A 14,198-nucleotide genomic window follows, 5' to 3' on the forward strand; every position below is an offset into this window, starting at 1 on the left:
GTTCAGAGGAAAGAGCATTGATTGGTGAATGATTGCAAACGGTGTTTTTATAAAGCTGGTAACACAAGGACAAAAATTTCGGACATGGTTTATGTTTGTGTAAATAAAAAAAAACATTAAAAAGTAAACAGACAAAATAATATTCCCTAAAAGCATTGACCATAGGAAAATGTTAACATAGTCAGTCAATGCAATATATATTGGCAGCACAGGGTTTTGTCTTTATTTGGTAACTTGGCCATGTCACTTGTCATTGTCTGTCACTTCCACCACTACCACTTCAATCCAAATCCAATATCCTACATTCTACCTATATCCTTTTTTCATTTGAACCTTAAATCATTTCATTCTAAATATTAATTAGATTACATTAAATTGCTTATTTAATAATTTTTTTTTAATTTACATCTTGAATAACAATTTCCAAGGTGCCTAATAGAGAAAATTAAAAATATCGTATTGAAAGGTGGAATCGGACGTGTACCGAGTGATAAAATGTGGGGCGATTCTTTATTGATCGTTTTTATTTCAATATGCACAGCTTTTTTAGGAGAAGGTACTCATTTTAATTAGGAATGAATATAAAAAAAATATAATTTTTGAGTTTTAATCGATATGGTGCAAATTATACACGCTATAACTTTTTTTTAAGGTTTGACTTGGGTTTTGGTGTACAGAACTGAAAAATATCAAAAACTTAAAGTAGAAGTCGAACGCCAAAGTAAAAAATGTAAGTGTTTACAAATTGTGCTCAAATTTCTATTTCATAATGAAATACTATTGCTAGTTGTGTTTGACTGCTGTATGTCCAGATTGCATTTAGAATTGGAAAATTAAATATAAATTTCAGCCATCATTACAAATCCATTTTACAAGTAATTTAATAGTAGTATACATCATACTACTATTGATATATTTTATGCCAGTCTTTATTTCATATTCTGATTTGAATTAAAATTATCTTTTTTCATTACCTACATATTATTTATTTCTTTATTATGTATTTTAGTGGAGAAGCGTAAAGAAGCCCATGGGGATTCCCTTGATAAACAACACAAAAAAAAGATTGAGAGAGAGGAAGAAAGGTTAAAAAATAACAACAGAGATCTTTCATTAGTTAAGATGAAGTCAATGTTTGCAATTGGTTTTGCTTTCACTGCACTCTTGAGTATGTTTAATAGCATGTAAGTGTGTTTGAATTATTGTCAAAGTATTTACAAAAGATCTGATGTTTTTTTTTTATCATAATCTTTAAATGTTCAAAATAAGTAAACTTTCTATACATCAGAACAGACAAATGAGATTGAAAAAGATTTTTTATAAAAATTGTTGGTAGTGGTAATCTAATTCACAATTCGCATATTATGCCACTAATGTCATAATTTTTAAACATTAAGTCATTTTTGTAATATGAGTGTTTTGATATTACCTTGGAGGTTTAAAAAGGAATGTTTATGTAAAGCGCAGTTGCTTACTTTCGAACTGAGTGATTGAGGATCATGATCAGCATCACCTTTTAAGAATAGTGGAGTTATTCTGTTGCAATATCTTTTAAATTTGAAATGATTTCAGTTTTGACGGCAGAGTTGTAGCCAAGTTGCCGTTTCATCCTATTTCTTGGATACAAGGCCTGAGTCATAGGAATCTTCCTGGAGACAACTACACAGATTGCTCCTTCATCTTTTTATACATACTCTGTACTATGAGCATAAGGTAATTGATTTTAAATCAAATTTGTTTAAACTTACTTAAGGTTTTTGCATATGTAATTTTTTTTTCTTTCAGGCAAAATATTCAAAAGCTCTTAGGATTTGCTCCGTCAAGAGCTGCATCTAAACAAGGTGGTGCATTGTTTACCACACCACCCCCTCAATTTAAGTAAAAATCTATTTATTTTATGTTGTTATAAATATTAATTAAAACTAGCAAGAAGTATCATGAGTTTAATTTGAAAATCACTGCTGAAATCTTCGTATGAAATTAGTAAAATGATTTTTTGACCTCAAATCTATTAAATGTAGTAAATAAAAAGGAATAATTTGTAAAACAACAGTTAAAGTATATTTAACTTAAATTCTATTACATTAGTAATACATTACATAGCACAACTAATAAACATTAAATTCAACTAAAGGCTCATCAATTAACAGTCTATCAAATCCAAATCTTGTTAGATCGATACTAGAATAGTAACCATCAATTATGGATTCTGCTATTGCCCTTCCTATTCCAGGGGAATGTTGACAACCTAGAAACAGTAAAAATGAACATATTGCATAAACAACATTAGCAAGAATGTGTGACCATCCTATTTGTGATAACAAATAGATAAAAACTTATTTGAGTAGGATATTTATAACAAGTAAATTAATTTTTTGATTACACAGCTAATTTAAACAAATAAATTTTCCATGAAGCAAAAACCTCTTACTCCCTTTCTCTAATATTTTCATAGTGTCATTTTATCATAAAAAAAAGTTTTACCCAGTTTGCCAAAACCAGCTGCTATAACCAAATTAGTGTGGTATGGATGCGGACCCAAAATACCAGTTTCATCATAAGTATTGCAATCTTGAACTTCTGTCTGTAGCTTTTTAATCTGGAAATTTATTTAAATTCTTGTTTTAAAACAAAGGTATGTATCATAAGTAAAATATATGATATGTAACATGGCTTAAATAAACTAAAAATTAATAATACATATCTCACCTGGTGTTCTTGAAAATTTGGATACCTGTTGATTAATGAAGGCCTAATTATCTCTTCATAGAACTTTTCAGTCAGCAACTCTTTAACACTATTGCTTGACAAAGGTGTGTAGCCACATATAAAGTTGTTTTCAAGTGTATTATGTTGTAACCAAAGGCCACTTGTATCCATTATAACAGGTGTATTGATACTAGCCTTTGTATTTTCATCTTGAATGTTATATATGTTGTATTCCCTTTAAATAAAGTACAAGTAAGGGCATGTAACTTTAGGAACAAAAGATTTATAAAACTGTCTTTATAATTTACCGTTGTTGTACAGGTAAAGGTATCTTTAGCAGACCATCACCAACACCTATGTGTGCTAATTTTGCAACTTCCCCTGACCAACCGCTAGCTGCTAAGATGCAAACAGCAAATTGAATTGCATGTTCTTCATTGTCTTTTGTCCGATACATAACTTTATTTATTTTCCTAAAATCTCCTGGGGCCACTCCTTCCATTAAAACATCTCGCTGTTCTACCATATCAAATCCGATTACTTCAGCATCAACATATTTCACCCCAAGATCGCTACTTTTCAAAACAAGCCCTTTTAAAAGTGCCTCTGGATTAAAAACACCTTCAGATTCCATACTTATGCAGCCTGGAAACATGATAATTAAATTAAAGAAATATATGATTGTAATGTTAAAGTAAATTTTGTTGTTTTGCATTGCAAAGACCTAAATGCTTAAATATTATCTGTATTAGAAAAATATATTTTTGCCATTAATGGCCAATTACATTACATTTCAGCTTAGAATCTCATGAGTTATGGTCCATGCTATGCTAAGCTAATGCAACTAATTTTATATCAGAATAAAAGAGATTATGTAATTAGAAAATGTCAATTACCTAATTTAACATCAGTTGTGTTTATCCATGGGTATTTCTCTTTAATATCAGCAGTCATAAGTAATTCATTTTTGACACCAAACTCTTTTTGTATGGCTACATTTTTTTCCAGTCTTTCAGCATACTTTTCACTAGCCAGTATTAAATGACCATTTGGTTTGTATTCAATGTTTGTATCACTAGTCAAATTTAATTTAACATTTCTAAGGAACTCTGCTGAATACTGGGCTAATTGAATATTTTCTGGTAAAGAAAAATGTTGGGTTAAAGTGCCCAGTGAAATATTATTTTGAACTTTGGAATACTGAAATAAATGTCACAGTTGAAACAAATAAATCATAACAGAAAATGAAGACAGTGTTATTACTTACAGATAAGTCTTTTTCTAAAATAACAACAGATAGGCCTGATCCAGCTCTAGTCTTTAACCAATATCCAACAGAAGATCCAATAAAACCTCCACCTATTATAACGACATCAGCGTGTTCAGGATAGATGGCACTTTTTTTATTTAACATATCATTAGATAACGTCTCCCAAGTCCTAACAAAAGGATTCTTGCTGGTGGTATAATAACGATATTTACAAATATTGTGTAGTATACAGCGGGGGATAGTTTTTATGTGAAACATTTTGCTGATATCTTTATGTATTTTTAATTTTCAGTTACATGTCATCAATAAGAAATATACAATATTTATCGTGTATTATAGAAATAAGAAATCGAAATAATCCGAAACGATACAAGTTACAGTGACAGGATAAGTATTTCAGGATTTAAAAATGACATTGACAGAAGGATGTCGTTTACATTAAGCCAGTACAGTAGGAAAGTAGGTCTGACCTGGCGTGGACTGTGTGAGCTCACTGTCACCACTTAATGTTTACATTTTGCCAGTTGTATGTCAGCGCTGACTTTGAGCACTACTGTTTTACTGTACTGACATAATGTAAAACAGGCATAATGGGATCTATTGACAGGAACGACAATGTGATTTTTCTTACGGGGTCCATATTCTGTGATCTCAAAACATTCCATTGAATTTTATTTGTAACTAAACTTTAACTTAAGTTGTGGTCCTTTGCTTGAACATGAATAATGCTTTAAAATTTTAAAAAGCAATTAAAAGAAAAGGGATCAAAAGCATCGTTTACATACTGCTAGTTTTATTTCCGTTTATGCTATATTTTTGTAGTGTAATTTGTACAATATGTGCTATAACCATAGCGTACTGAAGTTTTGTGAATAAACATAACCTTAAAACTAAAATAAATTTTTTTAAAATCCACAATAAAATTCGATAACGACGTAAAGTTAAAGCATTTATTTATATGGTTTAAAATGGATTCAAAATACGCAGTTCTTGGCAAAGAAAATAATAAAAAAAATTCAAATGGAATCAAAGTTAAACGTATAAAGTTATGCGTAGAAAACCCATCAAAACTAAATGGAAACCACGTTGCCATCCAACAAGTGGCGGATCAACGCGATATAAAGGAGACATTTGTTGAAGACTTGAGAGAAACTCGAAAGTCATTACCTGTGTATGCTGTAAGAAATAGGTAAATTCTTGTTTTTCTAAGTGTAGGAATAATTATCATCTTTATTTAAAATATACAGCTAGAGTATTTTTTTTACATGACCGATATATTTAATCTTGCTTTTAGAATCCATGTAATTCATTGTGTAAACAGTGATATGATTTAAACAGGTTATTAGAAGAAATAAAAAAGAACAACACAATGATACTCATTGGAGAAACAGGCAGTGGAAAAACTACACAAGTACCACAACTAATACATGAACAACGTCTTGAAGGATCAGGTTCTATTGCAGTTACGCAGCCCAGGAGAGTAGCCGCTATAACCTTGGCCATGCGTGTTGCCGCAGAAATGAATACTGAAATAGGATCAATTGTTGGGTAATTAATAATGACTTGAAATTGAACACTCAATTCAATATTCATTGTTTTTACAGTGTTCGGGGTTTTTAATTATTGCTTAATTTTATCGAGCATCGGTAGTTTAGCGGTTAAGCACTTAACTTATAATCTGCAGGTCCTGGGTTCAAATTCCTCCATTTACCAATGTTTTTTCAATTTACATAGGTACATTTATCCTATGTTCTTTCTGTTAAGGAAAAAATTGTGATGATACCTGCACATGTGAAGAAATTCAAAGATATGTGTCAAGTCAAAGAACCCACATTGGGCCAGTGTGGTTGACTATGGTGTAGTCACCTCTAACTTTGGGTAGGCTCTGAGCCCCTCAGTGGTGACGTTTAGTGAGCTGATGATGATGTTTAAATTTTAATCTATTTATGATTTATAAAAAGTAATTGTAAGAAAAATATTTCAGGTATTGTGTTAGGTTTGAAGATGTAACAAGTGTGAGGACCAAAGTAAAGTATTTAACAGATGGCATGATGCTAAGAGAAGCTGTGGCTGACCCATTATTGAAAAGGTACTCATTTATAATATTGGATGAGGCACATGAGCGTACTGTAAATACTGATGTCTTATTTGGAATTGTTAAATTAGCTCAAAAAGAAAGAAATGAAAAGAAACTTCTACCTTTAAAGGTATATATTTTGTATACATATTACATTGTTTTTGTTTCTTTTTATGTAACATTATATTATTATAGGTGATAATTATGTCGGCAACAATGGATGTGGATTCATTTAAGAATTATTATGATGAATGTCCAGTTATTTATTTGGAAGGTAGAGCACATCCGGTAACAATATATCATACTAAAATGAAACATGAAGATTATCAGTACGCAGCACTGTGTACAATATTCCAACTCCATGCAACTTCACCAGCCAAGTAATTATCAGTTTTAATACAAATAATACAAATTTATTAATAATAATTTACGAATAAAATTAATGTGTTTATTTAAATATTCTAGCCATGATTTTCTTGTATTCCTCACTGGACAGGAAGAGATTGAAACTCTGATGAGCAATATTAAACAAATTGCCAAGGTACGCTTATTGTAATATATATTTTTTACTCTTCTTTACCAAGTTTTATTTTTAACTTTGGGCCTAAGAGATACAAAATAAATGAGGAATGAATATTAACGCATAATCACATTAATCCAAAAGTTAATCTGTATAAGAATTAAAAACAATTATAGATATCACCAGGATGTTTAAAAAAAAACAAATTCCGATTTCAGGAATCATCAGGACCACTAATAAGGGTGTGTCCCCTGTATGCCGGTCTTCCTGCTGCCAAGCAATTACAAGTATGGAAGAAAACACCACCTGGAATGAGAAAAATTGTGTTGGCAACTAATATTGCTGAGGCATCTGTGACTATACCACAAATCAAATGTGTCATTGATACTGGTTTCGTGAAGGAAAGGTAAAAATTATATTTGAAGCATATGGAAAACTATCCAAAACTCCATTTTTCTTTAGTGAATGTATGTTAATTAAATTGATTGATTTATGATTACCAAAAATTAGATGAAAACCATATATTTATTGTGACAGAACTTGGTGTACATCAACTGGTGCGGAACGGCTGCGAGTTGGGCCATGCTCACAAGCGGCGGCGTGGCAACGGGCGGGTCGCGCGGGACGTACCGCGCGTGGTGCTGCTTACCGCCTCTATACAGAGACGGACTTCGGTGCCAGGAAACCACACAACGTCCCAGAAATAGTGAGGTCTGAATTATTTGAACTGCTGTATTTCATAACTAAAGTTGTTGTTAAAAATACTGAGTAGCTTTTGCATTATTCCAAAGTGTAGTCCATATTTTTATTACACATTTCATTCAGATTTGTTCAGCCATTCTCGAAATATATGGTAACAAATATAATTTCTTAAAGTTGATTTATCTTACTAATATTATAAATGTGAATGATTAGATCGATGGATAGATGTTTGTTTGAAGGTATCTCCTGAATGACTCAACGGATCTTGATCAAATTTAGCACAGATGTAGAACATAGTATGGAAGAATACATAGGTTACTTATTACTTTTTCTTTTTAATTCCGCGCGAACGGAGTCGCAGGCGACAACTAGTAATATATAAATATATGGCCTTTCCTACTGTAGTGAAAGGATTCTTAAAATTGAGTATGTTTTTAATTGTAATCAAATTAATTCCAGATGTCCTCTCGCTTCAACTATATTATTGCTAATAGCATCAGGATTTGATCCTCTTACATTTCCATTAATTGATCCACCGCCCGAAGAATCTGTTAAAGCATCTTTATTGTTACTTAAGGAATTAGGTAAGATTGACAATAACAATTATAGCTTATGTCTTACTTATCACATGTTTTAATTTTGTTTAACACATTATTTCAGGTGCTATTGAAAATGAAGCAAATCCAAAGTTGACTGTTCTTGGAAAAAAAATGACAGCTTTCCCGATTGATCCAAAATACGCTAAGATATTATTAAGTGCTCCGGAATATGACTGCTTAGATGAGGTGAGATGGTATTTTTTTAATGAAAATTTTTCCACTATTATTAGAAGAAGTTTGATAAAGTCTCTTTTGTTAATCCTAGTTTTTATCAGTGTGAGTAATGTATTTATTTGTATTAAATTAAATTATTACAGGCATTAAGTTTGGTGGCAGTTTTATCAAGTGAGAATGTATTTCATTTGCCAATTCACAAAAGGGAAGAAGCATTGAAAGTAAAGCAAAAATTTGTATCAACATTAGGAGATCATATTACACTATTAAATGTTTTTAAAGCATTTTGTAAAGCACCTCTTAAAAAGGTACGGAATATTTCTACTAAATTATTACAGAATCTATCAACGATTATTGATTAACTAGTTGTCGCCTGTGACTTTGCCCGCGCGGCATTAAAAGATTATAAGAAGCCTATGTGTTCTTCCAGACTATGTTCTACAATCATGCCAAATTTCATCAATTTCCGTTGGATACCTTATCATAGTTATCTGGAGATACCTTGAAACATCCATTCATCCATCTAAACATTCGCATTTATAATATTAGTAAGATTTTCTGAATATCTTTACAGCAATGGTGTAAGGAGAACTATCTAAATCACAAAAATTTGGCCTACGCATTTGATGTGAGGCAACAACTTCTAGCTATCTGTCAAAGACTTAACATGACGGTAACAAGTTGTGGGGCTGCGTTAGATCAGGTAATTATACATATCAAATAATACATTTTCCAAAGATATTTTTAATATAACAGCAAAAAAATCATAGTGTATATAGTTGTTGTCTGGAAGGCTGGGTGCCGGTAGAATCTGAATAACTGGGAAGATTGTTATATATGACCTTAAATACAATAGAAATAATTGCTCACACTAGTCCAAGTTAATTGGTTTACAAATGAATTTTATTCAAACAGGAAATCGGATTGGTATCACACAAGTAATGTTGCAAAAAAAGCAGAAGAAAAGGAAAGAAAAATACGAATTTTAGTCCATTTCCAATCCAGTCGAATTTTAGTTTAGTTAGTTTGGTTTGGAAATGGATTTGTTGGAAGAGGGGACACATAGGAAGGAGAAATATACTTTTTCTGTGCGTCCCCTTCTCCGTTGATTATAGGGAGCAACGCATCTGTATCTGTGGTTGTCTATGGGCAATGGTTGCCTCGCTATTTTGGCGAATCCAGGTGGCCGTTTGCCACTTTTTGATATAAAAAAAAGTGAAACAAATTATATAAATGTGTTTTTAATCTGTTATCAGTTATTAAAATGTCTACTGAGCGGTTTATTTACGAACTGCGCGTGGTTGCGCAGTGTTGTGGGCGGGGCGGGCGGGGCGGGCGGGGCGAGGTACGCTACGGGGTCGGGCGCGGCTGCGGGGCTGCACCCTGCGGGCGTGCTGCACTCGCTGCGCCCCGCCCCGCCCGCACTGCTCTACACCGAGCTGCTGCACACGCGCCGACCCTACCTCGTCACAGTGTCAGTTATACAACCGCAGTGGCTGCATCAGGTCGCACCCGACTACACGAGACGTTGCCGGGCTAGCAGAACTTGTCCCGAATCTATTTTTAAACCAACAGATACGTAGATGTTTAAATATTACCAGAAATGGAATTTACAAACTTTAAAACAGCAAAATAGATTTGTCGAGAAATGGATTTCATTAAATTGTTGTGTTTTTTGTGCCTTTATTTTAGTCATGTGCTAGCGTTGGATTGTTTGTAAATTGAATTAATGTAAAAAATTAAGCTGTATCAATATGCTGTGTATTATATTAGTCCCATAATGTTGTAAATAATAATTACTCTTGTTTTGACCAACTTATAAGAGATAAATGTTATAGCCATTTTGTATCTATGTATTTATGTATGTATATACCGCTGTAACTTTTGGTAGCCGTTTTGCTTGACCGATTTGAATGCATTCATATGAATTCGTATTCCTCAGAAAGTTAATTGATTTTTTTCATTAAAATTATTATTGGCTTAATAAAAGTTCTAGAATGGACATTGTACAATATGAAATGTACTTAAGCTTAACTATATTTGTATGACAAATAAGTGTATAGTATATCAAAACCGTCTACTCAATGCGAAGCGAGCTTATAGCCCTAGATTCAACAGGGTTATTTAGTTCGTTGTTTAACATAAGACGCACATTTATTATTTGTTTTAATTTATGATCAATTTTTTTTATACATTAACCATGTAACTTAATTAAAAACATTTGCTGTATATTGTCAATATGTTTATTTCATATTCAACAAATTTTAAATTGTCATGTTCTTAATTGTGGTTTCCAAAAACCACAACAATGTGTAAAAAAAGACAATTTATAGAATAATATTTTTAATTGACGAAGTTATTGATGAATTAAAAAAAGCAATGTTTAATAAACGTATTATTGGAAAATTTAAAAAAAAAATTTCAAAGTTTGCAAATAATAAGCCTGAAAACAACGGAGTCCTTTTTATTATTCCTAATTAATATTTGGTTGTTACGGTTAGATAATTTTTCAATGCAGTTTAAGTGTTTTATGAATGACTGTATCGGCGGATCTAGTTCAAGAACTTATCCAACCTTCCACTTTTTAAATATATTAAGCTTTCTTATAATTGTTTCAGTATGTTTATATTGTATCTAGTTATGATAATCAAGTCCCTAATTACAACTTTGATTCCGCCATTGCAATTACTTTATTAATTTACTATTCTATTACTATACTAAAATTGTACATATTCAATTACAAAAACAAATATACTAATTTTTTATTAAGTACTGTAACTAACCTTTAAGAGTTTTTACGCGAACCTCGCCATAATAAATAAAGCATATTTTTACACATTTTGTTTTTGTATAAATAATTGTATATGTGTAAATAATATTTCAGTACGAATGTGTTTTATTTTATTTTCACCTCGTGACATAGTGAGAATCACGCTTTACACTTTAGACGAGCAGTTCCTCTCATTCATCTTAGATGAAAGAAATAATTTCTACATTTCATCTCAATTTCTACGAAACATGTGTTATTTGATGTAATTTCTACAGACTCAAATATCAAAGTATAAGAACAGAATTTGCACCAGCAGAGTTGTAAAAACTTATGGTCACTGAGGGTACTTGTGAAGTTTTGACTTTATTAAAAATAACGATTATGTTACATATAGTTTAAGCAATTCTATATATTTTTTGGGTCAAATATATCTGGCAAGAGAAAGTTCTAAGACGCTATACCAACAAAGTGCGTGCGAGCTCAGTAAGTATTTGTGGCTTCCTTCATTTCCGTATGTGCTTTACTTTCATTTCCGTGCGTCTGTTTACGAGTTTTGCGTATTAACCGACCTCTGCCGACTTATAGCGTAGAGAAGGGAAATGTGTTGAGAAAACCACGTCATTGCTTCATATTCGCTTATGTGTTAAACGTACCGTTTAATTTTTTACAAGTCTACTCGTAATATTAAATTCTACTGTATTATAAACTAGCTTTTACCCGCGACTCCGTCCGCGCGGAATAAAAAATAGAAAATGGGGTAAAAATTATCCTATGTCCGTTTCCTGGTTGTAAGCTACCTGCCCACCAATTTTCAGTCAAATCGATTCAGTCGTTCTTGAGTTATAAATAGTGTAACAAACACGACTTTCTTTTATATACATAGATTAGTATCGGTAATTGAGTATAACACATGTCATATCTTTAACTGTTGAAATTTGAGCCAGGACCGTAGAAATCCGGTTTTGTTTTATTTTATTCCCCTATCGAAGTGTGGTTTAAGACCTAGGCATGACCTTAACTACTAGAAGCTGTAGCTTAAATAGTCTGACTAATACATAAAAATTTTTGCTTTAATATGTTAGTCTTAGGTCTGCTTATCTTATAGATCCTATTTCTCTTTTCTAAACCATGTAATAACTATACTGGCTGGCTCATGAATAAGTTTAACAAATGTAATAGTCTTCTTCTACTTTAATAGTCGCATGGGAAATAAAGGTCGATAAAATCTTCTTCCATATTATAAAACTGGCCAAAAATTAACTGTAGACTATTGAAGATTATTACTCTTTACTGTTTGTTAACAATAGAGGCACAGTTTTTTTTTTATGTTGTCATAAGGGACTCTCCTTATGTACAAAACTACGATTTATATAAAAAATATTTAAACTGTTTAATCCTACCATAAGAAACATACATGTAACATAGAGAAAACAATTAATGTTAAAGAATTGGATTTACTCAATATAGATGCAATGTGGATGGTATTATTAAAGAATAGAGAAGTGCAACTTACTGCAACTTTTCTTCAAGATAATTGAAATTGTCTTCGCGATAGGGGGTCGGCGGTGAACACAATTTGTACAGACGCGGCGACTGATTCGTTTCTTAAAAACTTCGCTTCGAGTTAAATTAAAAATCAATGTAGTGTACAAACTCTGCGACGGTATTTATATATGTTCATGACTGGAATATTTTAAAATTTTCTTTTTTTACAAGCCTTCGAATAACAAATTCTAATAGAGCTACTAATTATCACACACGGATATAAAAAAAAATTACAAAAAAAACTTTTATTTATGTCCCTTTCTGTAGCAATTTTTAAAGGATGAGACAATGATCTATGTGCTGTGATCTATCTACTTAATGCTGCCAAAGAAACATATACATTTTTAGCAACATAAAATGTACAAGGTGGACCTTGTGTTATAATATAATAAATCCTTACGTAAGACATATATTTATGTGTAATGTAATTTGGACTTGAGAGATTACGATGCTGAAAGGGTTAGGCGCAGTTTGTCTTTGTCGGGTTGGTTCACTCAGCACATTTGTATCTAAATTAACTTGCCGATGTAAATGTCGTACTGAGATTTTTCTTGTTAATTGTTACTTACCCACTAACTACTACTAACCCATAAAGGTTACAAAAATGCTTTCTTTTGGTAAAGCATAATTTCCATACTTTAATTTGTCTATTAATATATGATTTTGAGCACCCAGATGTCATGTTATCTTCATGTCCATAGTATCACATTAGATTCGCGAATGACTGTAGGATACCTTTACATGTCTAGATAATGTAATAAAGTTTGCAATTTGATATTTGTGGAAATTTTGCTTAAACGGATACGCAAACATGAATAAAACTATAAATTATAAAAAAACATTCATCATCTCCATGACCTTGTCCCACTCACCCCCCTCATCATGTCACCTTTCACGCAATCCATCCATCTCTTCCTAGGCCTAACTCTACCGGTGTACCCCTCCACACTCGTACTTAACGTTCTCTTTGCCACATACGATTCTTACCTCCTCATAAGATGCCCATACCACGCTAACCTTTTACTTCTCAATTTTTCTACTATAAAATAAACGTATTTCTACTATAATATACAATATCCTAAACTATAAAAACCATTAACGGTTCAATATCAGCAAGTCACGTTTGTAGAAAACGGTAAGTAATGTTTTGTATACGGAAAGATCAATAGAAGTTTCGGGGAGTTAGATATAGTTTCGGAGCTGTGTTGAGACAATTGAAAACTTCCGGTGTCCGGTAAACCGCTTTTCTATTAGTTTTATCGGATAACAATAGTTACGGTACTGTTGTGTCGGATTAGCACGTGACTAAAAGAGAGTTAAATGATTCGGTATTTGCTGATGTTTATTTTCCGTATGTATATTTGCTCTTTTTATATTAAAAGTAAGGATAGTTGCTTTTAGTTATTGAAAGTTGTTCAATATACCTGCAGCTTATTATGGAGTGAAAGTTGTAATTTCATTAAAATTTTGAAAATCAAGTTATTATAAACGAAATCTGGAAGAAGTAAATATGAAAAAAGAAACATAACAGACAAACAAAATTACGAAACGATGAAATATATACTTACATTCTATATATCCAAATATTCTCTAGTAAAAATCCTCGTTGAAACATAGATCTTTGTTTGTTTTATATTAAAAACAATGTAATAAAAAGCTATCTATTCATTATTTTCTACAACAAACTAAAACTACTCGATCTCTTTCACGCAAATGTCTCGAGCGATAGAAGTAGCTACTGTCTGCTCATTAACAAACTTTACCTTTGTTTACTTGGTTCTGGCGTATTTTATTTCATAGCTTTTGTTAAGTTTTGCCAAGAGATGATTTAA

General features: G+C 31.9%; 3 protein-coding genes across 3 annotated transcripts; 2 read left to right on the forward strand and 1 right to left on the reverse strand.

The window, feature by feature from the left end:
- Positions 1-304: 304 nt before the first annotated feature.
- LOC106714394 (calcium load-activated calcium channel) lies at positions 305-1,929 on the forward strand. Its single transcript, XM_014507431.2, has 5 exons — positions 305-556; positions 653-730; positions 1,010-1,184; positions 1,573-1,713; positions 1,786-1,929. The coding sequence occupies exons 1-5, from the start codon at positions 496-498 to the stop codon at positions 1,880-1,882; spliced, it is 552 nt and encodes a 183-aa protein (XP_014362917.1). The 5' UTR covers positions 305-495; the 3' UTR covers positions 1,883-1,929.
- A 164-nt stretch (positions 1,930-2,093) lies between these two features.
- Positions 2,094-4,353, reverse strand: LOC106714383 (FAD-dependent oxidoreductase domain-containing protein 1). Its single transcript, XM_014507420.2, has 6 exons — positions 3,977-4,353; positions 3,606-3,909; positions 3,018-3,354; positions 2,710-2,944; positions 2,485-2,599; positions 2,094-2,248 (listed from the first exon to the last, which is right to left on the reverse strand). Exons 1-6 carry the CDS (start codon positions 4,235-4,237, stop codon positions 2,109-2,111), a joined length of 1,392 nt encoding a protein of 463 aa, XP_014362906.2. The 5' UTR covers positions 4,238-4,353; the 3' UTR covers positions 2,094-2,108.
- A 342-nt stretch (positions 4,354-4,695) lies between these two features.
- Positions 4,696-10,004, forward strand: LOC106714372 (ATP-dependent RNA helicase DHX33). Its single transcript, XM_014507406.2, has 12 exons — positions 4,696-5,168; positions 5,318-5,527; positions 5,964-6,186; positions 6,252-6,436; positions 6,522-6,597; positions 6,795-6,982; positions 7,114-7,287; positions 7,738-7,862; positions 7,939-8,063; positions 8,195-8,359; positions 8,626-8,754; positions 9,308-10,004. The coding sequence occupies exons 1-12, from the start codon at positions 4,948-4,950 to the stop codon at positions 9,632-9,634; spliced, it is 2,148 nt and encodes a 715-aa protein (XP_014362892.2). The 5' UTR covers positions 4,696-4,947; the 3' UTR covers positions 9,635-10,004.
- The last annotated feature ends 4,194 nt before the right edge of the window (positions 10,005-14,198 follow it).

The sequence above is a fragment of the Papilio machaon genome, chromosome 1 (assembly GCF_912999745.1).
Source record: "Papilio machaon chromosome 1, ilPapMach1.1, whole genome shotgun sequence".
Taxonomy (NCBI): domain Eukaryota; kingdom Metazoa; phylum Arthropoda; class Insecta; order Lepidoptera; family Papilionidae; genus Papilio; species Papilio machaon.

Coding starts and splice junctions, on each gene's coding strand:
- LOC106714394 (XM_014507431.2), top strand. CDS start 496: ATGTGGGGCGATTCTTTATTGATCGTTTTTATTTCAATATGCACAGCT. Junction 557..652: donor CACAGCTTTTTTAGGAGAAG/GTACTCATTTTA, acceptor CTTTTTTTTAAG/GTTTGACTTGGGTTTTGGTG. Junction 1,714..1,785: donor CTCTGTACTATGAGCATAAG/GTAATTGATTTT, acceptor TTTTTCTTTCAG/GCAAAATATTCAAAAGCTCT.
- LOC106714383 (XM_014507420.2), bottom strand. CDS start 4,237: ATGTTTCACATAAAAACTATCCCCCGCTGTATACTACACAATATTTGT. Junction 3,355..3,605: donor CACAACTGATGTTAAATTAG/GTAATTGACATT, acceptor TCATGTTTCCAG/GCTGCATAAGTATGGAATCT. Junction 2,249..2,484: donor AGCTGGTTTTGGCAAACTGG/GTAAAACTTTTT, acceptor TACTGTTTCTAG/GTTGTCAACATTCCCCTGGA.
- LOC106714372 (XM_014507406.2), top strand. CDS start 4,948: ATGGATTCAAAATACGCAGTTCTTGGCAAAGAAAATAATAAAAAAAAT. Junction 6,187..6,251: donor AGAAACTTCTACCTTTAAAG/GTATATATTTTG, acceptor ATATTATTATAG/GTGATAATTATGTCGGCAAC. Junction 8,755..9,307: donor GTGGGGCTGCGTTAGATCAG/GTAATTATACAT, acceptor ATCTGTTATCAG/TTATTAAAATGTCTACTGAG.